This window comes from Peromyscus maniculatus, chromosome 2, assembly GCF_049852395.1.
Source record: "Peromyscus maniculatus bairdii isolate BWxNUB_F1_BW_parent chromosome 2, HU_Pman_BW_mat_3.1, whole genome shotgun sequence".
NCBI classification, from domain to species: Eukaryota; Metazoa; Chordata; class Mammalia; order Rodentia; family Cricetidae; genus Peromyscus; species Peromyscus maniculatus.
Genome location: NC_134853.1, coordinates 170,618,729 through 170,642,539, shown reverse-complemented (window position 1 = coordinate 170,642,539; position 23,811 = coordinate 170,618,729). Strand labels below are relative to the sequence as shown.

The 23,811-nt window shown below is 50.5% G+C and overlaps 1 protein-coding gene across 1 annotated transcript in view; it reads left to right on the top strand.

Annotated features, from left to right (window-relative positions):
• The window catches only part of Ajap1 (adherens junctions associated protein 1), a 114,867-nt gene extending 97,097 nt beyond the window's left edge, over positions 1 to 17,770 (top strand). Inside the window, exons 3-6 of the mRNA XM_076565780.1 lie at positions 3,820 to 3,907; positions 5,992 to 6,234; positions 8,061 to 8,191; positions 16,692 to 17,770. Coding sequence (XP_076421895.1) covers positions 3,820 to 3,907; positions 5,992 to 6,234; positions 8,061 to 8,133 — 404 coding nt within the window. The 3' untranslated portion in view covers positions 8,134 to 8,191; positions 16,692 to 17,770. The remainder of the gene's footprint in view (positions 1 to 3,819; positions 3,908 to 5,991; positions 6,235 to 8,060; positions 8,192 to 16,691) is intronic.
• Positions 17,771 to 23,811: the final 6,041 nt, after the last annotated feature.

Below are 23,811 nucleotides of genomic sequence, written 5' to 3'. Positions count from 1 at the left end.
AGTTACACCCATGTAGTCTCAGCAGTATGGATGCCAGCATGATGACCTCCTCAGTCAACAGGCCGAGGTATTAGGCAGAATTTCACAAGGCCTCACCCCTAGATTAAGAACTACAGGTAATCAGTGGCTGCTGAGGGAGGGATAATCAGGCTTCTCCAGGGACAGTGCCCCCTCCCCCAATAGGTCATCCAATCCCAAGTGGTCAGCTCGAAACACATGTACATATGAGACATACTGAAATGGCTCTGTAGGCTGGTTTGCTGATATGTGTCTACAATAATAATATTAGAAGAAGTCATGAATTTGAGGAGAAAGGGGAACTTGGGACTTGGGGAAGAGGGAGAGGTGGAAGTTATGTAAATAAAGAACACATGTGTGAAATTCTCCAAAAAAAATTTTTTTAATGTGCACTACTAGGCTTTGACCCTTGTCTTAGTTTGGGTTTCTATTGCTGTGACAAAACACCATGACCAAAAGCAACTTGGGGAGGAGAGTATTTCATCAAAACAGCTTGTAGCCCATCATGAAGGGAAGTCAAGGCAGGAACTCAAACAGAGGTCAGGAAGGAACACTGCTTACTGGTTTGCTCCCTGTGGCTTGCTCACTTTGCTTTCTTACATACCCAGAGCCACCTGGCCAAGCATGGTTATTAATCAAGAAAATGAACCCCCAGACTTGCCCACAGGCCAGTTCAATGGAGGCAATTCCTCAGCTAAGGTTTCTCATCCCAAGTGACTCTAGTTTATGTCAAGTTGATAAAAACCGAACCAGTGCACCTTTGTTCCTATTTTCCTCATTTATTACTTCTTAGTAATAAATATAGCAATATGACATCTAACTACTGTTGTAAGGTTCTGGGCAAGGTTGTGTGTGTGCATGGGGTAGACACAGATGCTCAGATGGTGATGATTTGAGGCCTTTTGAAAGGGTTCAAAGACTTAAAGGACCATAGCCAAAGGTTGGTATTCTTCATTCAAAGTCATCACTGAGGAGAGTCCCCTCTCTAGGTCTCTATTTCTTTCCCCTATCAGAAGAGTAGACTTGGTAGTTTTTCATTCTCACCTGCAGGGAAGGTGGTGAGGAATTCAATATGGACGATGCCTCTGTTCATGCACCCCTTCTCCTCTGTGAACTCAGGCACCTGCGGATAGCTCAGTGAAAAGATTCTCTCAGGAATAAGAGAAGAGGTCAGAGTTGAGGAGCACACTGTGTCTCCTCTGATCCTGCAGATAGTTGAAAGTGAACAGCAGAGTCTGTTTCATGTGAGGGATTCCCTTTGCCCCTGGAGGGCCCCGGTGAGCCAGCCCTGCTGCTGCTGCTGCTGCTGTCACTCACCTCTGCTTGCGGCCCCTTTCTAAATCTGCCATGCATCCAGCCACTGAGTTCTCCAGCCTTGACCTAGAATGTGACACATTCACCACAAGGAGCAATATAGCTTTTGAGGTAGCTTTTGACATGGGATTTGGGATGTGGCATGTCAAGAAGTGGCTGGAAGGCCCGTGGTGTTGGCCTGGAGTCTTCTGTGGGAAGGCTCTGTGGACACTACTCCACCTGTTTTCTCGCAGGCTTTCAAGTAGAGAGGAGCTGGCCTCTGACACAGAAGCAGGGAGAAAGTAGATCAAGACAATACTTAGATTAACCAAGGCTGCCCAGGGTTGTGCAGAACAATTGGTGTTGGAGCCAGCGGGTCCCGCATGATCTGAGGAATGTGCACAGATTCCCTGGGTGATTTTCCCTTCTGTAACCAGAAACTGTAGAGTCTACTACTCTTAGCTACCATTAAGAGGTGCTGCCAGGACTACATGGGAGAACAGCGCACTGCTACTTGTTGAGTGTGTGTCTGTGATCATCTCTGTCCCCATCACGGTCAGCACCATCCTCTTCATGTCACCATTGTCACTGTGATAAGAGCAGCAGTGATGATCATGATGTTGATGACTGTGAGAGGATGGTGCTGATAATGATGGTAATGAATAGAATTTGAGTCACGCCAATGACGGTTGTGACCATCATCACCATCACCAAAATCTAAATGTATATCATCATCATCACACTAGCATCATCATCATGCTAGGGGAATCTGTGGATACAGCACGACAGGATACTGAGCAAGCACCACGCTTTCTATCATTCTCCATTAAACTGCCCATCCTTTCCAACGTTTCTCCTGCTTGCCAGATGTTTGTTTCTTAGACCCCAGTGAGCAGAGACTCCTGTTGGTCAGCTTGAGGATGGCTTCTGCAGGATAGCTTGGCTTTAACCCCACTGGCAAGCTGAATAGTGGTCTTGGAGGAGTTGGATATTCACCCAGAGGTCTAAAGCAAGTGCCCCAAACTAAGCACAGGTGCACGGGAAGCCACAGGCCAAAATGAGCAGTGAGAGCTACGTCAAAGCAAGTGGTATTGAACTGCTGTTTCCTGAGGGCAGCCATGATGGCTAAGATGGCCGCCACCAGCCCCGTGCAGCACAGAGGGAAAAACACCCCAGAGTGGCTCCTGAGTCAACAGATAAAAGGAGGGTGGCCGTCACACTCTGTGTCAGCTCCACTGCTTCTTGGTGATGCTCTTCCTGTGGACTGGAATGGGAACCCTTCATGAAAATGGCACCTCGCCACAGAAGATGGAGGCGGGGGGGAGTCGGGACACATGTTCTGGCCTTGCCAACTTGGAGTCATTCATGAAATAGTCTCCTTTGATGATCACATTTAGCAGCGAAGTAACATCTGCTTGTGCGATGGTCTCTGGGAGGCTGCCAGCAACCTCTGAACACTGCAGCCTGCCACACGGGAACATATGCCCTAACACCCCAGATATCAGATGTGCCGAGCTGGAGTCTGGAGAGTGGGTGTTAGAATTGGGTGCCGGGTACCCAGTTGGTACAGGACAGGGCCTGGACGTCCCAAAGACATCATCCCTTGGAGGACGATGCTTTCCCCTTTAGGTTCCCCAAGCTGCCTTGGTCTTCTTTTCAGGTCCCATGTTTGCCAACACTGGGGGCTGTGTACCTTGCAGACCACTCTGGCTGGCCAGTAGAGTCAGCTGGGGACACTCTGTTTCCATGTCCCAGGAAGACTGTGACAGATGAGGTCCAGAAGGAATGTGGCCTAGGGTGGAACCAGAGGTGGGCGCTATTACTGGTTGGGAGCACTGGAGGGGGATGACAGAGAAATCCTAACCTTGGACATCTGCAGTGCCAGCAAATGACTGTTAGGCTCTGGCTATCCTGCTGCAGAAGTGGCCCTGCCCGTCTATCCCCATTCTGTCAACACCATGGTGCTGTCCACTGTCGTTCTTCACTGGAGAGAGGGACAGGGTTACAAGGCCAGGTGACAGAAGCCTCACCCTTCCCTGACCTTGGTCTTTCAGTGGTAGGAACTAACTTTGCAGGCAGTGAATGATGGAGAGGGTTCTAGAGACAAGAGACACCCCGGGGGAGAGTGCCTTCGGGGTCTGCAGTTGGGGGACTTATCTTCTTCCAGAAGTCCTAGGTGGGCTGGGCCAGTCCCTCTCTGATGCTCATGTCTCCAGAATGGAGACACAGAACATTTGTACCAGGCAAGGAGGAGGGGGTGGGGCTTGGGAGTCTCAGCAGAGTTACCTGAATTCAGATAAAAGCAGCAGGTTGAGGGCACAGCTTCCCATGGCACGCTGAGAGTGGGAAAGAAGAGATCAGGGCTGGAGACTTCCTTTCTGGACCCAGGTGATAACAGCCTTGGTGCTTCAAACCTAAGCACCCATCTGCCCCTCGCCCCTCATTCTGCCCCTGCCAGCTCCAGTCCAGCCCTTCCCACGTGCTGACCTTGGCCTCTGTCTCCTGCAGGTCTGGCTGTGCATCAGATCATCACCATCACCGTCTCCCTCATCATGGTCATCGCTGCACTCATCACAACTCTTGTCTTAAAAAATTGGTAAGGCCTGGGATTGGTGGGCTTTGGGGTACCCAGGGAGGTCTGCATAGAGAGCCCCAACTTTTTAAGACCGTGCCTAGGAGCTGGAATCGAACACTTCTGGCAGAATGTTTGCCCAGCTTGCGTAAAACCCTGGCTTCCATCCCAGCTCTTCATATACTGAGTGTGCGGGCCTGTGCCTCTAACTCCAGCACTCAGGAAGTGGAGGCAAGAGGATCAGAAGTTCAAGGTCATCCTCAGCTACACAGCCGATGATACAGAAGACCCCATTTCAAATAAGACATTCTGAATGGCAGCCTACAGGCTGCACTCTCACTGAAGTAGGAGGTCCCAGGTGACTACAGGCACTTTGGCCACCGCTGGCTTCAGCTGGGTCCACTTTCTAGCGTAGCCCTCAGCATGGCTCCTGTGCAAGAGGTGGTAAGCTTGGCCAACATTCATGACACAGTGTCCCAGGATCCATGTTTCTCTGGTCACCCAGCTCTGTCTGGCCCCGTATGTATCTGTGTATGTTGCCCACCAGGGTGCAGTCCGTGTCATGCCTCTGAAAGGCAGAAACAGCAGCAGCGTGCTCAGACCCCTCCTGGCCTGCTGCCCTCCTCTGGGGTCCAGGCAGTTCACCAGCCAGCCTCCTCATCTCCGTCCCCTTGAGCAGCCATTCTCTGCTGCCACACCAGGTTGTTGCCTTGCTGCAGGTGGCTCCCCTTCCCTGTCCCCTCCTGTAAAGTGGCCTGCTTTGAGGCTAGCCTTGTTGGGCGTGTACATCCGACATAGCCCAAGAAACTGAGGGCGCTGCTAGGGTTCCTTGTTGCCCGCGGCACCCGAAATGCAGATCTACCTGAAGCTGCTTGAAAGGTGTCTGTTGCTTGTGAGCATCAAGGAAGACTCAAACTTGCCAGTGGAGCAGTGTGCCCCATGATTCCCAGATAGATGTGAATGACAAGTAGGATCCCAGCAACAGGACAAACCCAGAAATGGGAGAGCCAAAGGTAGGTAGCAAGGTGGGGGACACAGCCCAAGACAAACCCCATTCTACGAGCCTCACACCTGATAGGTGGGTGGGTCTCTGGTGGATCCAGAACACATGCATAGTAAAGTAGCTCCTGCCAAGCTTCTAGAGTAGAGGGTGGAGGGTGGAGGGGCCACAGGTCCACATGTGTGTGGGACAGGGCAGCCTCGTGACCATCTCAGGAGGAGAAGAAGACTTGTGACCCCCTTCTGTGACAGGCCACCTCTCCCTCTGGGAGAGCAGCCAAGGGTGGGTAAGGAGGGTCAGCAGGGCTCAGCATCTTCTGCTGAGGGACCTTCTGCCTCATGCTCACTTTCAGTAGCCGTGAGATCCCCACACACACACACACTCCCCACCCCCACCTTGGGGAAGGGGCGAGGAGTAAAGTGAGACCCACAGAAAACAGGACACCTTGTTTTAATGATGCCCTGCATTCCACATGACATTCCTTCACAGAGGAGAGTGGGGTCCCCAGTTCATCGGCCACAGGAAGCCCTCACAGACAGAGCCGTGGGGAGTGTGGAGGAAACACACGGGCATGAGAACATTTCTTTGTCAGACCCTGGCAAGGATGAACTCAAGTCAGTTTCCAGCTGTAGATGTGTAGATGTGTAGATGGATGAGGTGAGTGCCAGGGGCTCCCTCTCAGCAGCTCATCCCACAGCAAGACAACCTTCCACCCCAGGCTGTCCACAGAGGACCCCTCCTGCCTCCCCAGGCCCTCTTGCAGTGAACACTATCAACCTTTGCATCCCATTAAGGCATTGGAGGGAAACTGAGTCAGCCCCCTCAGTCTAGCTGACATTCTTCAGGCAAACAAGGTCCCATAGCCTCACTACTCACCTCCAAGCTCTCTTGTGATAATGGCCACATTTAAAATTCAGATTTTATATTTGAAAAAAAAAAAGGGAGCTGATTACTTGATTGTGGTTGATCTTTCTGAAGAGGCCGAGAATTACTATGTAATATAAATGATGCCTAGCAGTGAAGGCTTCACAGTGGGTGTGTGGGAGAGGTCTGCACGTTGCTCCAGTACCTGCCCACCCCTACTCAGACCTCTCTGTCTCTCTGCTAGCTGTGCCCCAAGTGGGCACACTCGGAGGAACAGCCACCAGCGGAAGATGAACCAGCAGGAGGAAAGCTGCCAGAACTTAACAGACTTCACCCCGGCCCGGGTGCCCAGCAGCGTGGACATCTTCACGGCCTATAACGAGACGCTGCAGTGTTCCCATGAGTGTGTCAGGGCATCCGTGCCCGTGTACGCCGATGAGACACTGCACTCGACAGGGGAATACAAGTCCACGTTCAATGGAAACCGGTGAGCTCTGTGTGACCCTGTCTCCAAGGCTCTGTGTGGCTGAACCAGGCACCGTCCTCTTGTCTGGTCACTCTGTAGATCTTTCAGGGGCCCAGCACATGAAGACAGCTGATTTGTCAAAACAATAGCAGTGAAGTAGAACCAATAGGTATTAGTCACCCCGGGAGGCACAACAGCAGCCATGGGAAAAAACGTATCCCAGACCACAAGACGGTGACCAAGACGCATTCCCAGACCTTCACTACTACAGCTGGAGGCTGAATGTCTGCTCCCCCAACCCCCCAGTCTCAGGGTTCAAAGCTAGCCAAGTACTCACTGCCCTCTGGAGCATCAGCAAATTATGACAGGTTCCTCCCACAGTCGGTGTCTCTTGGACTCTGTCAATAAAATGTCAGCAGCCAGCTCAGAAAAATAGCAAATACCAAGCAGACTCCAGGCTACAGTCCCTTATTAAATGCTCTTTTATTATTCATGGGTGATCCCTCAAAGAAGACACACTTCTCTAGCCATCCCTGGGAATGGTTAAGAAACTCCTGAGTCAGCTGCACAAGGTTTGTCCAGCATTAAATTAAAATATCAATAAGCTATTTTTTAAGTGACTATGCACCCATGCATCATTTGTGAATTAGAAAAAAAAAATGAGAAGAAAGAAATGAGGCAGTTAGCAGGCTGCTCATATGCCTTGAAGGCCCCTCCCCCTCTCAGTCAGCAGCTGAGATAGGAGGGTCCCCTGGGACCCTGGCTGGGAGGTCAGCTCTGGGTCACCCTGTGCCTTCCATCCTGTTTGCTGCTTTACCTGTAAGCAGAAGTGGGCTCGGAGTTCCAGCTCTTCTGGCCACCAGAGTAACCACAGTTCATATGCTCCTGTGCCGCCGCTGGCTACAGTGAGCAGGTGTACCATGCCCATGTCCAGCTGTAGAGGGTGGAGTAGCTGCTACTCTCATATCCTGATATGGAGCCAGGAAGGATAACACTCTGGTGTCTGCCACTGGGCCTGGGGAGTGGTAGTTGCCGGCTTCATTTCTGTTGCTGTAATAAAATACCTTGACAAAACACAGTTTGGAGTAGAGAGGAGTTTATTCAGCTTGTGATTCCAGGTTTCAGTCCATCATAGAAGGGAATTCACAGCGGCAGGAGCTTCAAGCAGCCAGTCTAGGGCAGAGAGAAGTAAATGCATGCACACCTGCTTGCTTGTTTCCTTCACTTCTATGCAGTTCAGGATCCCCTGCCTAGGGAATGGTGCCACTCAGGGTGGTCTCAATACCCCCCATCAGTTAACAATCAAGATACTACACACACACACACACACACACACACACACACACACACACACACACACACACACACACAGACGGCCTCACAGGCCAACCTGGTCTGTACAATCCCTCAGTGAGACTCTCTTCCCGGGTGATTCTAGGCTGTCAAATTGGTAGTTAAAGCTAACCATCACAGTAACCTGGCTTTGATGACAAAATGTGAAGGGGACATTTTAGGAGCTGGGCTTTGTTCTTTCTATCACGTGCAATACTGTGCATCCAGTCTTGTCCATGGAAGCCCAGACCCTGGCTCTGGGCTCATCCCAAAGTCAGCATCTGCAAATGGCACACGAGTGAGGGATGACCAGCCTTCCCACTGAGTCTCTAAACCCTGCATCCATCAACCTCTCTGCTGGTGGGCCTGAGAGACAGTGGTGGTCTCGCCTATCTAGAGGTTGGTGAAGACCCATCTCAGAGAACACACTCCCCCTGCAGGCTGACCAGCTTGTCTGCCATGTGCAGGCTCACACAGCTCACATGGCTCAAAGCCTTCTTCTCTGCTTTCCACAGATCCTCATCTGCAGATCGGCATCTCATCCCTGTGGCCTTTGTGTCTGAGAAATGGTTTGAAATCTCCTGCTGACTGGCCGAAGGCTTTTTACCTCCTGGGGGCGGGGCAGACGCCATGTGTCTGTTTCATGGTATGTATCTCCCTGAGGCAGCCTGTCCTCTGCCCTCTTTATCTCCCCCCCCCCTCTCCCCTTACCTCTGCTTTGGGATGATCAGGAGCCCCTCTCTAAAGCAGTGGGTTTCTCAATACATGCCCTGTGTGGATACTGGACCACGGGTCTCTCGGCACATCTATTAGACAAACAGTTAGGACTTCTCAGGGAGGGAGGCGCTCCCAGGATCTCCTTGCAACAGCAACAGCACCATCTCAGGGCTCTGCCCTCCCTGTGCAGAACTGTGAGCTGAAATTACCTTCAGAAACAAGCTCTGGGTACAACATTCCCTTCCCTCAGCAGGAAGCCACCAGGGCAGCAGCTAAGCAGACAGGGATCACACCCTCAGCACACAATCATGCCGGGAGGGAGTGGGGCAGGAGCGAAATTAAAATGCAGTCTTGAAATATGAAAATAAGAGATAAGAAATAACATGATAAAGAAAGAAAGTGAAGAGTTGAGACATCTACTAATTTGAAGCTGGAGACTGGCACCCAAACAGGATGAATTCTTCACGCTCTGCTGCCTGGGAACATTCGGCTTGCTTTGGATGGTATTAACTCTGATGCTAACATTAAATGGCTTCTGTACTGAGTCTATGAACAGTGGCCTAAGGGGTGGGGAGTGAGTGCTTCTCCCAGGAGCAGCGCAGCCCACACGCCCCACTTACACATGCTGCAGGCACAGCCCATGGGTGGTGTGGGCTTGACATCCTTTCCTTTGTGATTCCAGGCTTGCTGGGGACCTTCCTTTTGCCCAGTGTCACAGCAGAGTGAGCCAGTCTACATCACCCTTACAAAAGGCACCCAATCATTTTCCATGAGATGGCAACCCTGTTTCTTAGATAGGACACAGTATCCGCAAATATTTTCCTCTTACTCATTGCTCACTTTCTGCATGGGGATTAAGTAAAAAGGGCAGAAGGCTGAGGGCTGGACATGGCTCCAGGGTTCCATACCCAGCCCTTTCCAGCAGGAAGCAAGGAGCAAGCTGAGGCCAGCATGGGAACGAATCGGTCAGTTCTTAATCCCAGCACTAATGAATCGCAAGACTGGTCCAAATCAAATCTCCAGCCCTCAGTCTCTGTCCCAAAGCCAACATGTTCCGCCAACGGGCAAGAAAAAGTAATTAGATTAAACTGGAAACGAGCCTCCTGCAGAGGCTTTCACGGAGCCCGCGTGGCAAGCACAGCCTTCTAGCAGGCAAGACACAGAGCCTGGCACATCCTCAGAGCACGGAGCCGCGGCCTGCCAATGCAGCTCATTCCATTAAGGCTGTGGACATCCCTCTTGAGCTGTGCCAGCTCAGCTAGTGTTGGGGAGCAGTAAAGGTCCCAGTTGCCTGGTAAAGCTTGGCAAGCCCCAGGGTAGGATAGGCACCACATCTCTGTTACAGCTTTAGAAGTTCGTTCAAGGTGGGCATGATGGCTAATGCCTGTAATTAATGCCAAGCAGTCAGTCTGAGGCAGGGGAGTTACTGAGAGTGTGAAGAAAAACTCAGAGTCAGATCCTGTATCAATTAAAAAACAAAATAAAACGAGAAAAAAATGTGTTAAGCCATAGTTCATTGACATGGAGATGATGAACCGGCCAACTCGGCTGACAGTTCCCAGAAGAGCTAAAGGACCGTAGGCCGCGTGTCTTCTGCTCTTGGGGCAACTTTGTCGTATAGATGGCCACTTTTACATACAGCAGTGCATTCACTCCCCCAGCAAGCCCGTCTACAAAGAGGGAAACTGAGGCTGAGGAAAGGCAGACAACTTGACCAAGATGCTCTAGGTTGTCAGTGGTAAAGTCAATCACCCGAGGTTGTCTGGTTCCAGGGTATCACATTACCTACTCTACAGATGGTTCTGCTTTGAAAACCCCTTGCAAGGTCTGAGACCATGCCTTTCTCTGTGCCAAGTGCCTCTGTTCACCTGAGGCCAGCCCCAAGCTGTAGGCAGGCTGAGGGTAGAGTGGAGCTGCAGGAGGACCAGTCCCAAGTGCTCAAGGATCTGAGCTCTGCAGCCTTCTGCAGGGAGCTGCAGCATGGACATTTGCAAGAATACAGAGCTTAGGTGGCAGAGTACATGGTTTTACTTGTTCCTCGGTTCCCAAAAACCCTCTTGTCTTTCCTACGGCATTCTCTTCTCCCTGGAGCGATCAAGTCCCCACTGTTTTGATTAGGTATCCCAGCACACTGATCTTGGGTGGGGTATAAGATGTAGGTGCCCCCAGAGCTACTTGAGAGTCACCCCTATCTACATGAGACTACCTGTTTCCAAACCACTACTGCCCCCCCATGTGCATCCTGGGGACCCTCTGGATTGAGTCGAACTAGGCGTTGCTTCTCCTTGCAAAATGGATGAACTCTGCCACCATGGCTGCCGTGCGTCACCTCCAGTGACTTTCAGTAGACCAGAACCAGTAGAGCTGTGCAGAGAGTCTCATTAGTCTCTGATAAATGCTTAAAGATCCCATCGCCCTGTGCCAGGCGAGCTATTCATCACTCACTGGGATGAAAGCCTTCGGATTCTGAGCATCGCCTGGGTCTTGTAATTAACGCATGGGCACGATCAGCAAGCAGAGACCGGCTGGAGAGATCTCTCAGATTTACACGGGTACTTGTTGTCCCTTAAATAAATAGTAATTAATAGAAAAACATTTAATTAAGGTTTAATAGTCAATGGAGATATTTATCTCTTGTAGAGCCTTTAAGACTTTTAGATAGCTTTTTATTGGTGATGTAACAATTTCTTTAAAAGAATTTGTTTTATCTGTGTGTGTCAGTGTGTGTGTGTGTGTGTGTGTGCGCGTGTGTGTGTGTGTGTGTGTGTGTGTGCGTGTGTGCGCGTGTGTGTGTGTGTGTGTGTGTGTGTGTGCGCGCGCGCGCGTGTGTGTGTGTGTGTGTGTGTGTGTGTGTGTGTGTGTGTGTGTGTGTGATGCATGGGCATGAATATAGTGCACAGTTGGATATCAAAACAACTTCCCAGTTGTTTCTCTCTTTCCATGGTGTGTTTTGGGGATTGAACTCAGGTCCTTGGCTTTTGAGGCAGGCTCTTTTACCTTCTGAGTCATCTTGCTGGTCCCAATGCAGCAGTCCTTACCCCCACATAATCTTGTCCCCTTACAGGAATAGGTGTGCACAAGTGGCCTCTAACTGTGGCCACATCTCTTCCCTGCAGCTGGGCTCCTGGGGAAACCTGGGGCTCACGGCAGACAAGTGCCTGCTTCCCTTCTTCGGCCAGTCCTTGTCGCATCCCACCTTGTGGTGAGCACAGACAGCTCTGGGTGAAACCAGATGATGCTGGCTTCCTGTACTCTGGCTCCCACAGAGGGGACTTCAGAGACTCACCTGCCATTGGCTCATGGCTCATTTCCTGTCATATTTTTCCCCACAGAGGATGGCTGAACTTCAGAGAACCCCATTAGATGTAGTTAGGTTTGTCCTACTTGCCAAAGCTGCTTCCTTCTGAACCATGCCTCGCAAACCATAAAGACTATCGCATCTGGAGCAAATAAGAGATACATCACTACTAATATTCTCAAACCAATTAAATCACATGATTGATAAAAAATGGGAAGTGCTGAGCCCTCCCACAAAACAAAATGAAACACATCTCGGGCTGGGGAGATGGCTTTTTGGGTAGACTGCTTTCCCATCCCTAACACACATAAAAAGCCAGACACGTGCCGGGAGGTGGTGGTGCACACCTTTAACCCCAACACTCGGGAGGCAAAGCCAGGCAGATCTCTGTGAGTTCGAGGCCAGCTTGGTCTACAGAGCGAGTTCCAGGACAGGCACCAAAACTACACAGAGAAACCCTGTCTCAAAAAACCAAAAAACCAAAACCAAAAACAAAAGAGCCAGACACAGCCAAGCAGTCTGTGAGCGCTGGGTTCCTTGAGACACCTTGTCTCAAGATGGAAGGCGACTGAAAACAGCACTTGATGTCAATCCCTGACATCTACATGCCTGTGCACAAGCTGGAACGTACACACGCGCGCGCGCACACACACACACACACACACACACACACACACACACACACACACACACACACCATACTCAGAATGCAAAGCTCTTGTAACTCAAAGGAAGCACAGAGAACCTTCTAGAAGCTGTGCTTGCTGATATCCAGCACAAAGAAAACATGGGGGCACAGGGGCCCTTTCAGACTGTGGTGACTCTGACTAGTTAGCAGCTGTGGCACCAGGACTAGCCTGCCCTGCTGTCTCTGTTTTCAAAGCAAAGTCTTACTTATTTAGCATCAAGTCCATGAGCCCAGGATACCCGCTGCCCAATCTCCTTCCAGGCAGCAGGGGGCAGAATGTACCCCAGAATTTATCTGCAAGATTGCCTTGAAGCACCCAGCTTTCCTGTCTCTCCCTGTTCCCTGTGAGGTCCAATTCCACCTCCTGCTGGGTGGTGGCCTTCCCCATAGCCTGGGCTCCTGGTCGTTCTCCAGCTCAGGACCAAGAGCCTCCTTCACTGAGCCTCTGCAGCTGGAGGTCCGGGTCCTCACTACAGGCCAGAACTAGAGAACAGCAGGACTGAGCACGCAGGCAGGCCTGCAGGGTGGTGGCAGCCTCCCATCTCTGTCTTCCCTGGCCCGAGGCTAGGATGGCACCCTGCCCTTGCCCTTGCCTGGAACCTCTTCTGCTCTGCAAGAATCCAGTACTGCTGTTACAAGGGCAGACTCAGTCGGAGTCATCAGTGGCTCGGTCTCTCTCTTTTCTACCAGCAGACAAGTGTCCAGAGGCTTGCCACAGATTCCTCCTTCTGTGACTCCACATTGCTCCCTGTGTGGCTCCACATTCCTCCCTGTGTGGCTCCACATGATCACTTTCCGGGGGACAGTCTCTGTCACCAGCTTCTACCTTCCACCTGTCCTGGGAGTGGGTTTTAAGTCAAGAAAGACCCATGTTAGTGACCCAGAATGGGCTACTGAGCCTTGTCTGCCTCTTAGCTTTCTTCAGAGTTGGGTACCAGTCCATGTAGATGCAGAGCAGGAATCTAAGGGAGCCTGAAGTGGCCCTCACTGAAGACCTGTAGTCAGGGAATGTCCTGTTGCCTGGGACATGCCATGCTTGCTGGACTGAAAATCCCCGGAGACTCTCTTATACCTGGGGAGCAAGACAGATAGAAATTGAGGGCATGTCTGAATAGAGGAGAGAGGTCAACTGAGATTAGCAATTTGAGATCTGTGTGCCACTGTGAACTTGAGAGGAGAGAGGGATGTGGTGGAGGGAGGAGCAACTGAGTCAGGGAAGGTGGGAGGAGCTAGCATGGAAAGCAAAGATAAGGTTCCTCTTGGGAGTGTCTGGGGGAAGGCTGGCAGGGAGGGGGCGGGGCTGCCTCTCCAGCCTTGCTTTGTCGGTTTAAGCCCAGGGTCAGGGACCAGAACCCCACCTCCACAGGAGCCTTTCTCATGAAGTCGGGGCAGCCCTGTGACTTACAACCACCTTTAGATGGACGCCAATAACCAGTCACCAGAAGCCAGCTTTGTTAGTGCGGCCCGGAATCCCAGCACTCAGGACACGAGGCAGGAAGATTGAAGTGGAAGTCCAGACTAGGCTGCATAGAGAGACCCTGTCTCAAATAAGCAAATAAACAAGTAATCAACAATCAGAATAGGGACAGAAATCTCACTCACACACATTACACTGACCTAGTCCACTACTGCCAAGTGTGAGGTCACCAAGCCCTGCCGTTAGTGAGCCCATTAAAAATTACATTTAATTGCAGAAAATAGAACTAATAAATAGCATTTTAACCTTTCTGTTTCTCTCTCTTTCTCTGTTCTCTGTCTCTCTGTTTCTGTCTCTCTCTCTGTGTCTCTTTGTGTATGAGTGCATGCCTGTGTGAGTGTGTGTGTGTGTGTGTGTGTGTGAGTGTGTGTGTGTGTGTGAGTGTGTGTGTGTGTGTGTGTGTGTGTGTGTTATTATTGGCTATGTGTTCCTGTGGGTATGTGCTTATGTGTGGAGGCCAGAGGTCAATGTTGGGTGTCCTCCTCTATCAATATCTGCCATGTTTTTTGAGACAGAGTCTCTCACTGACCCTGAAGCTCACCAATTCTGCTAGGCTGGCTGGCCAGTAAGACCCAGGGATCCTCCTGTCTCTGTGTCCCCAGCAGGGGGTAGGGGTGGGGTGCGGACCCACATTGCCCTGCCTAGTTTGTATGTGGATGCTGTGGATCTACGCCCAGGTCTTCACATAAGCACAGCAGGCCCTCCACTCCCCCAGCTGTGTCCCCAGCCCCTTAACTTTTCTTCAGTGTGTGGTTTGGTGGCATTCACTGTGTCACTGTCCCCACTAAAACGTCCCTCTGAACACTGCATCCCTAATGTGCACAAATGCACACACACTAGCCACACCCACACTCTGCCTTTTCAAATGCACATCCTGGGTCACTCGTGTTAGTGATTTCACACAGCACTATTTTTTAACTTCAAAGATGTTCAAATGAAAACAGGTGCACAAGCTGGCTCTTTCTCTCTGCCTTAAAGTGCATGTCTTTGTTTGAAATGCTTGATCCCAGAGCATGGGGCTTGGGTAGGGACACAGCTTGAGGAGGGCCCACCAAAAGGAGCCTAGTGCTGATCTGACTTGTCCCATTCCTTTATGCAAGATCACCTGAGGTCCACAGTAGGTGGACATCCCCCCAGAGGCACAATGGATTCTTCAACTTAGGCCTCACAGAGCTGCCAAACGGGGGTTTGTTTGAATACCTCTCCAAGAGAAGGCAAGTTGGAGGGGTATTCAGGGAGCCTCTGTTGTCCGTTCTGGGCCACAGGGAAGGAGCTGCGCCTTCAATTCTCTTTTCCACCTCACTGGAGAGACGAGTCGAGGCTCTGGGCACAAACATGGAACTGAGTAGGAGCAGGCCTTCCAGCCCTGCCCATCGCTCCAAGACAAAACCTGCATGTGCCTCCTGGAAATCTCAGTGTTCAAAGTCTGCCACCACTGAGACGGAAGGAAGGATGTCACACTGGGGCCCTCTGGGGGAACTGGGTCCCATCACCACCCTGGCTGCAACTGTGGGGGACTCTTTAAAACCAGCTTGTAGGCCCTAGCCAGACAACTTGCTTCCAGGTCTCCAGAGAAGGCACAGGGCCGAATGTTTCCAGAAGGTTCTGAACACACTGTGATGGATCTCTAATCTGGCCATTCGCTGGGCCTGCTGACTGTGGGGCAACACCAGCATTCAAGTCTCGCCCTTCTGCCAACTTCGTCTAAGGATCGCTGGGGCCCTTGCTTCTTGACTTGTGCCATCCACAGGTGTGGAGGAACTTCCCTCCCTGCTTGAGGGTCTACATGCCCTGTAATTGTGGAGTGTTTCCACTGAGAGCATTGAGGGCAGTGGAGACCCTCACACATCACCCCATAACTCATACAGCGCCAAGCAGGATCGCCCATGGCTGTGACATGATGCATCCTCATGCCCAGGGGCATGCCCATCACTGGACTCTCTCTTGCTGGAAGACTGGGCTTCCACTTGCCGGGTCTGGGTGTCCTTTCATGGCCAGGCTGCTGGAGAACGTTGCAGCCGCTGGCTTTCCCAGATTCCCTTTCTTTCTCTCTTGGGGAGACTCAGGTTGGCTTGGCTGCTCAATCCCGAAGTCTGTCCTGGGTCTTGGTCCCAGTGAGCCTCCAGCTGGTAATGGATGCAAAGGGAGCCCAGGGTTTCCTCCCTGCATTGCGGGTGTAGCAGGCAAAGCTCCTCCCTCTATGGGTTGGAGAGGGAGAGAGGAAGAATACAGGTCGGCATGCTAGTCAGTGACATGCCTGGTTGGGATGCTGGGTTCCATGTGAGTTAATGGAGGAGATGGACCTCTCAGAGGTCAGGGACAGCTCCACATCGCCACCCTCGGCAGCTTGAGCACTTCTGAGCTCAACCCAGACCGAAGCAGAATTTATGGCTTTAACACTGAAAAGAATTTCAGGACTGGCTGGTGTCCTAAGCCGACTTGGGAGTTTTGTTAAAGATGTTTGAATATAGGCTTAAGCCTGAGGGTTGACAGTGAAAGAGTGCTCAGAAGACGTTAGGACCCCCGCGGGAGCATGGGTGTGGGCCTCTCAAAGAGCCGGATTTCAGAGAGGGGTGGCTGTAGGTTGGTGTTCAGGAACTTTTGTTTTCTTAGACCCCACCCATTCTCTGCATCCGTTTCCTTCTTTGATAGTGGGGTGACAGATTGGCCCCAGAGGAAATGGGGAAGGCCCTAACAGTTGCTAATTTGTGGGTGAGAGGCTTCACTCAGATGTCTGGGGGAGGGGCTCTTTTCCCTGCTCGTGCCTCCCAGATTTCCAGTGTCTTTCTGTCCTGTCTCAGGCCCAGCCCTTCCTGGGAGGCTCCGAACAGGGGGCTGGGCCCTTCCTCATGGTCCCATCAGTCCTTGGTGACCAGAGTGGATGTGTGTGGGCATTGTGTGGGCAGGAAGCCTCCTTGTGCCCTAGGGCCTGCTGCCATTAAATCTCTTCTCTCCTTCCTCCACAGGATTCCGTTGGTGAACTTGTACAAACAAAACAACAAAACAAAAAATTATAAAACCTAAAACTAAACTATCTAAGGAGAGGGTCCCGCACCTGCCGCTTCTGTTGCCCGAGGGAAACTCAGCAGAGCAGGACACCCAAGGCCAAATCTATTTTTGTAAAATTGCTCGTGCCTAGGGGCGCTCCCTTCTCCCAGAGTTTTCTTCGGAGAGCAGACAGAAGAAATGCAAGAAGCGACTAGAGACAGCGGAGAAAGCAAGCAGAAGGACAGGAGACAGCTCCCGACGCCTGGGACTCGCACCACGATTCTGAACCTGTGCCAATAATACCACTATGTGCCATGTAATGACCCGGAAGCTCGGCCGGAGCCGAGCCCAGCGAACCACGCGGAGAAATCTTACAGAGGACAGGGGTGGGGGATCACTTCCGGTAGAGTCACTATTTCTGGTTAATATACATATATAAATATATAAATACCAACACACAGACACACACACCTTTTTTGTACTGTAGCAATTTTTGAAGATCTTCAATGTTCCTTTTTAAAAAAAATTGTGTTATAGTTACAAAATTTGATTTATTTAACATGCTTAGTATGAACAGAATAAACTCGTGTTTTGTACTTGGGCAACTCACATCACACGCTGCACACACACACGCACACACACAAACACACAAGCATTTATACGCATATATTGGAGAAGCAGTTCCACAGGTGACCTGGTATTTCATCGCCATTCATCCAGGGAGACAGTCTCAACCCAGATGAGGAGGCCCATATATGACGTCCTTCATCTGTCAGATACCTGCCGAATGGCACTCAGTGTGTGGCTTATCACCTTGGGCCAGAATTAAGAATGCTGGGGTTTTCTCTATATGTATTCACACACATGATCAGTGCTATATTTCTTCATTTAACTGTCTGAAGATGCTAACAGCCACATGCGTTCACGTAGCTGACTGCCAACGAGTGAGCCTGAGCACCAGGTTGGGTGGGTGGTGGATTCTCGAACATTTGTGTTATACAAGCATAGACTGAATTAAAGAAATTTTCCAGTTCCATAATTAAAGGAATATATCCATACCCGGTGTGTGCTTATGTGAGGACAGCACTCAGGAGCCCAGGAGGGATCAAAACCCCATGGTTCTGTGTGTGCCCAGCCCAGGTGATCCCTGTTGGCTATGTTCTGGTACAGGCTGTGTCCTTCCCACAGTGGTACTGTGGTTTTCCTCAGGTCCAGGTGTGACCAGGAAGGTAGGGGAAACTGAGGGCCCAGTGATGTGTTTTCTTATGAAGATGTTACTTTGGGGCTTCTGTTGGGTCCTACATTGAAGCCTCATAGCAAATCCTCAGGGTACTCCCTTGTTTGGAATAACTGCCATCTCCCCTGTAGGCAGCTCAGCTCATCTCCCCGCTCCCTAGACTCTCTATCGGTAGCAGGTGCTGGGAGGAGCCTGTGAACCTGCTCCACACTCTCTGCACATAGGGGTGTCTTGCTTGTATAAGTGTAACATGTGCATGCAGTGGCCATGGATGTCAGGCTGCTAGAGCCCCTGGAATTGGAGTTCATATGGTTGTGAGCTTCCCCGAGGACAGTGGGAACCAAATTTGCTCCTCTGAAGGAGCAGCCATTGCCCTGAACAGCTAAGCCATCTCACAGCCCCACATCTGATGTTCCTGTGGCACACCTAGCAGAGGCTGGGTCAGGTGTTGGGGAATCTCCCGAGGATATGTCCGCTCTGCATGGCTCCACATCACCAGCAGGAGAATGAGTGAAAAATGGAGAGAGAGTCTACAGACAAGGCTGAAAGGTTGAAGGCCAGACAGCCTCTCTTGCCCTTGCTTATGTCTAAGTGGCCAAAGTTTTGCTTCTTTCCAGGGACTCTGCCCTCTGGGAACAACCTGACATTAGTTTGATGAAGTTAGCTTCCGTATCCCCCCTGAGCAGTGAAAGCTGAGTCTGATGGTGAAGGGGGATGGTGCTTTTACAGTTCAGACATTTTGAGAGCTCTATCTAAGATGTTGCTCAAAAATGTGGAAGGTGGTTCTTCTGGATTTTGTTTCTGTTTTGGTACCCATGTCCCTAAACAAGACAATGTTCCCAAGACAATGCAAACATATGCCATTGTGACATTGCCATGTTAGAGCTCCAGGTTTCCAGGATTCTCCTCCATGCCTCTGAGACATGCATCTTTCTCTGCACCTCCTATTGTCCTCAAGCTCTCTCATCAGAGGTGGGCTCTGCAGTTTCCTTGGCCCCGGGTGAACAAGGTAAGATGAGGGATGGCAGCATCACTTCGTAGTGGGGCCTGGTGGTCAAGTGTGAGCAATTCCCCTTCTGCCCTTTACCTCTAGAACTGGGTCTACTAGTAGATACTTCCCTCCAAGAATGGGTCTGTCTGTTTACTTCAGCTGCTGCTGTCCTTACCAAGGTATCCAAGGAGGGTGATATCCATGGTGATGTCCCTGAACATATGTCCCTTTGGCTTCACATGGCCACAGGCTTCTAAGTCAGCAGGCCCTCTGCTGGATGTGACTGACCACTTGTTCCTCACCACAGCTTTTGAAGTAATTAGCATTGGCTCTTGAAAGCCATCTTACTGGAAGGGCAGTTGAGCCTGTCTCTAGGCTCATTCACTTCTAATCTCTACACCTTGGTATCTATTTGGTGTCGCTCAAATAGGCAAGTGGTTACTTTTGTTTTTAAATGGTGAGTATGACTGGTGAGATTTCTCAGCACAGCTAGGGAAGCCTTCGGATCTTCTCTTTGGCTCACCTTTCTGAGATAGGTCTGAGACAGACCTAGGTGGGTGATACCACTCCACCCCAAGGGCTGCTTCCCACATATGGACACCCAAGGGCACATAGACAGCCAAGGTAGGTTTGTCAGCCTCCTCGCAGGGAAAGTAGAGCCTCTGGGTTCCTCCTGTGGGTGTCTGGTCATCTCTTCCCATCTTTGGTCTGGGTAGTCTTCTGTCACCTCCAGCTCCTCCATCATTCCTTGGAGACCTTACCAACTCTCCGCTCTTGGTCTTAGGAAGTTGCCTTTACTGTTAATATCAATCTTGCCTTCTTAAGTTCTCAAGCATCCCATATACCTCCCAGCACCAAAGTGGTCTCTGGCAGCACCCTCCCTGTAGGCACCCATCTTCAGTGTCCATCTTCAGGCCATCTTGTGTGAACATGCCCAGCTCATCAGCTTAGTTACAAAGTGAGTGATCTGTTAAAGTCTCTATTTTGGCTTTCCAGAATAGATGGAGTAGGGAGAGAGACATAGAGATAGAGACAGAGACAGACCCACTGAGACAGACAGAGACACAGAGACAGAAGGATACACACATAGAGAAGAGAGAGACATTGAAAGAGGGAGAGAAGAGATAGATGTGGGCGATCATCATTTCCCTTCTCCCAGATCATCTAGCATCTTCTGAAACTCTTGAAGGGCAAGATAGGGAGACAGGGCTGAGGCTAGACCACAGCATTTCCACATTAAGGCTGAAGGTTCACTGTCATTCATGCCAACCAGCACCAGTATCCACATTTTCTTTCTCCCATCAGTTGCCCATTGCCCTCTTTTATTAGAACAAGCTTGGTGCATGTGAGCCCCAATGCACCCATGGGCTCCAGTCAGAAAGACACTGGGAATCCTGATGCTCGGCACTGCTCTCATCTCAGCCTATGGATTCCTTAATATATCACTCCCATATAGAGGTGTGTCTCATCATGGTTGACTGTCACTCATTAGTCTGTCAATCTTCTATGTTGGCTACAGGGCTGGAAGTGAGAGGGATGTAGTCCTTGTCCTTGTGAGTGGGTTTTATGATCTGCTGTGGGTGAACACAGAAACACATACAGTAATAACAAAGATAAATACTGAAGGGGCCATGGAGCAGGGCATTAAGAGGGAAGGGAGAGATGATGGGTGTTACACCTCTTCCTTCCATCCCTTTCCTCCTGGGAACCATCTCTTGCTTAGAGGGGTGGTCTAGGGTTGGATGATATGGGAAAGCCTCTTACTTCTCAGATAGAAATGCAGTGCAAAGGCAGGTATGAGATGCTCTGATCATTACAGAAGGCTCTGCCTGACTCGCCACCCCTCCCCGTGTTCATTCCAGTGAGGGCAGAGCTGAGATACAGAGCACAGGGCCAAGTGAGTAGTGTCATTATGACAGGAACTTGCCCTGCTCACCAAGCCCCATCTCTACCCATGCCCCCTCTTCATGTTCCAACTGCTCTATCAGGTCAACCAGATTTAAGGAGGATTGGCAAGGGACCTGAGGTCAGAAACTTAGCCCCAGGCATCAGGGCACTATCCCTGCTTGTTTCAGAAGGCAGCTGTCTTCCCCAGACTCCTCCGAATGCCCAGCGTGTTTAGACCCACCCTTCTCACATAGCATCTGCTTTTAAGTAAGCAGTTAATCAAAAACATGTCATGATTCATGTCTGTTTACGGTGCTCGGTTTGGAGCAGTTTGCCGATTTGTTGTACAGCTTTCTGATTGTTTTGTTTCCAGTGTAGATGGCGTAGCCCACGTGAATGGAGCAAGCTCTTGGCACCCTCCTGCTTCGCACTATGCACTGCCCGTGTCCCCTGGGAGGAAGGCGGGCTCTTGCTTTACTCTGAGCTGAGGCCATGTATGACTTATTCAGAGGTCTTCGGGGATCCTGTAGAATTCTAGAATATGCCACCAGGCGTCGAGGCACAAAGCATAGGTGGCACATGGTTTCTTGTCATTTCTGGGTTTCTGGCTTGTGTTCTGATGTCAGAAGGTGGTGGAGAAAGGCTCCAGTGAGGGTTGCCATCCTTCCTGTCACCAAACCAAAGAGTGGGCTGCTGCTGCTGCTACCCTCAAATCATTCTAGAAAGATCTCAGCTAACAAGCATTCAATGGCCCGTCTATAGAGCTCACCATGTGGCCAGGGATCCCAAGCTAGGGAGCTTGCCTATACAATGATATCCTGGAACTGACAGGCCCAACGTAGCTCTTGGCTTGCACTTTGCCAAAGGAGTGATCCCATTATCACAAGCAAAAATGAGAAATGGAAGTGAGGTGCAGATATACACACATCACCCTTTGGGGGACTGTTCACTTCAGTTGCCAGTTAAGCACCTGAGCTGTGCCTGGTTAGGAATGTTGTGTGCACTATTACCCAGATTCAGAATGAGCCAGGAGCTAATGGGAAGTGCCTGGCTAGGTTCCTCACAACAGTGGTGGGCATGGGCAGCGGGAAGAGGGACAGTCTCTGTGGACTGTTAATGGCCAGTGACAGGGCTAGGTGCTAAGCCTGCAAACACACAGCCACAGCACCCCAGCAGAACAGTCTCTAGGTTCTGACATGAATCACAGTGGAAAATAAATCCTTCCAGGAACCCCATCATCTTCTCCTCTTGATGGATTCTCCTCCTGAGTCTTCTGAGAGGGGCTGGGCATTAAATCAAGAGAGTAGGTTTTGAGAAGACCCATGAATTCTGCTCACATATGGGACAGCCTGGACCAAAGAGATGAAAACAGGGCCAACCTTGCACATGTGGGACACTGAAGACAAGGAAGTTACATTTATTGCTGACCGTGTGGATGGAGGTACTGAAATGTAACTGGCTGTCTACATGTGTGGCTTAGAATCTGAGCAATATGCCATAGATAATTTTCAATTTGCCAAGCTAATACACTAAGCCAAGAGAGTAGTTGGTACATCCCACGGGGCCAAGTCTGTTCTTGTCGCTGTCTTGCCTTCCATGGTCTGACATCTGCAGAGTTATAGATGGTAAGCACAGATGCAGAGCATATGGCATTGTAGAAAGGTCTCTTTCATAAAGGGTAATTAGTTTTTTTTGAAGGTGGGCTTTCTCTTAAAACAGAATCCCCCAGAGATCTGGGCTTCCAGTAGAACTCAGCACTCAGGTATCTGTGACATTAAATTACAGCTGCCTGGAAGCTTCCTTCTAATGGGGCTGTAACTCAGCTGGTCACCTGGTTAGCTTTTGTCAGGCTTCTGAATTTCGGCAATAAACTTCTCTGGTGGAGATGTTTACAGCTTTGGAGCTGACAGGTGTCGGTTAACACCGGCCTCACTGTGGGGGGGTCGCCACACTGTGTGGGAGTCGCCACACTGTGTGGGAAGTCACCACACTGTGTGGGAAGTCGCCTCACTGTGTGGGGAGTCGCCACACTGAAGAGAGCCAGGGGTGCTCTGGACCACGGGAGAGGCAAGAAGACCATGCTATTAGAAGTTTATTTTTCACACCATTATATTCTAGAAAAATCTGCAACCACTGCACTAGGTGGCACTTGGGGCACCTCTACTATAATTGGCTCAAGTCAGAAATTCAGGACTAACACCATCCACCCCAAGTCACCATCCCGCTCTTTCTGGCTTCTCCCCGACCTTCCCATCACCTTCTGACATTCTAAATTAGCAAGGTGACACTGAATCCTTTGTGATACTCTTACTCCAGTTTTCAACCTTTGGAGGATTCGCTGGGTATCTCAAAGGCTGAGCACCACACAGGGTTGCCAAGCAAGCCAGGAACATTACTTGACAAAGTTTTCCATTAGGGCAGCTGCCATCAGGGAAGAAGCCCTCTCTCTCCAATCTCCAGTTCCCAGTGATAAAATCCTCATTCTGTGCTGTTTCTCTCACAGGCATACGAATTCCTAATGCCATTCTGTGAGACCACCTACAACTCAAGGCCAGCCTGGAAGCTTGGGTTCTTTTTCCTCGAGTGGCCCCAGAGGGTTCCAGGAGGGAGATCACTCTCTACAATGCCCTTAGAAAGGATGGCACTCCCAGGGATAAGCAGAATGACTCTAAGTTCTGAGTCTGTGCAGTTGTTTGTGTGTAAATGGTTTCAAGGCCGATCTCTCCACATTGAACAACTAATAGGGGGAGCTCATCCCTGGAAGAGGCTGGTTCTCCGTGCTCTAGCAATTAATAGTTGCCCCCTTGTTGTATGATATTTTGTTTGTGTTCTCACAAATAAAGCTTGCCTGGAGATCAGAGGGCAGAGCTAGCCATAGAGGCCAGGCACACACCTTTAATCTCAGCACTTGGGAGGAGGAAGCAGGAAGATCAAGAGTTGAAGGCCACCCTGGGCTAGACGAGATTGAACAAGTCTAAAAGAG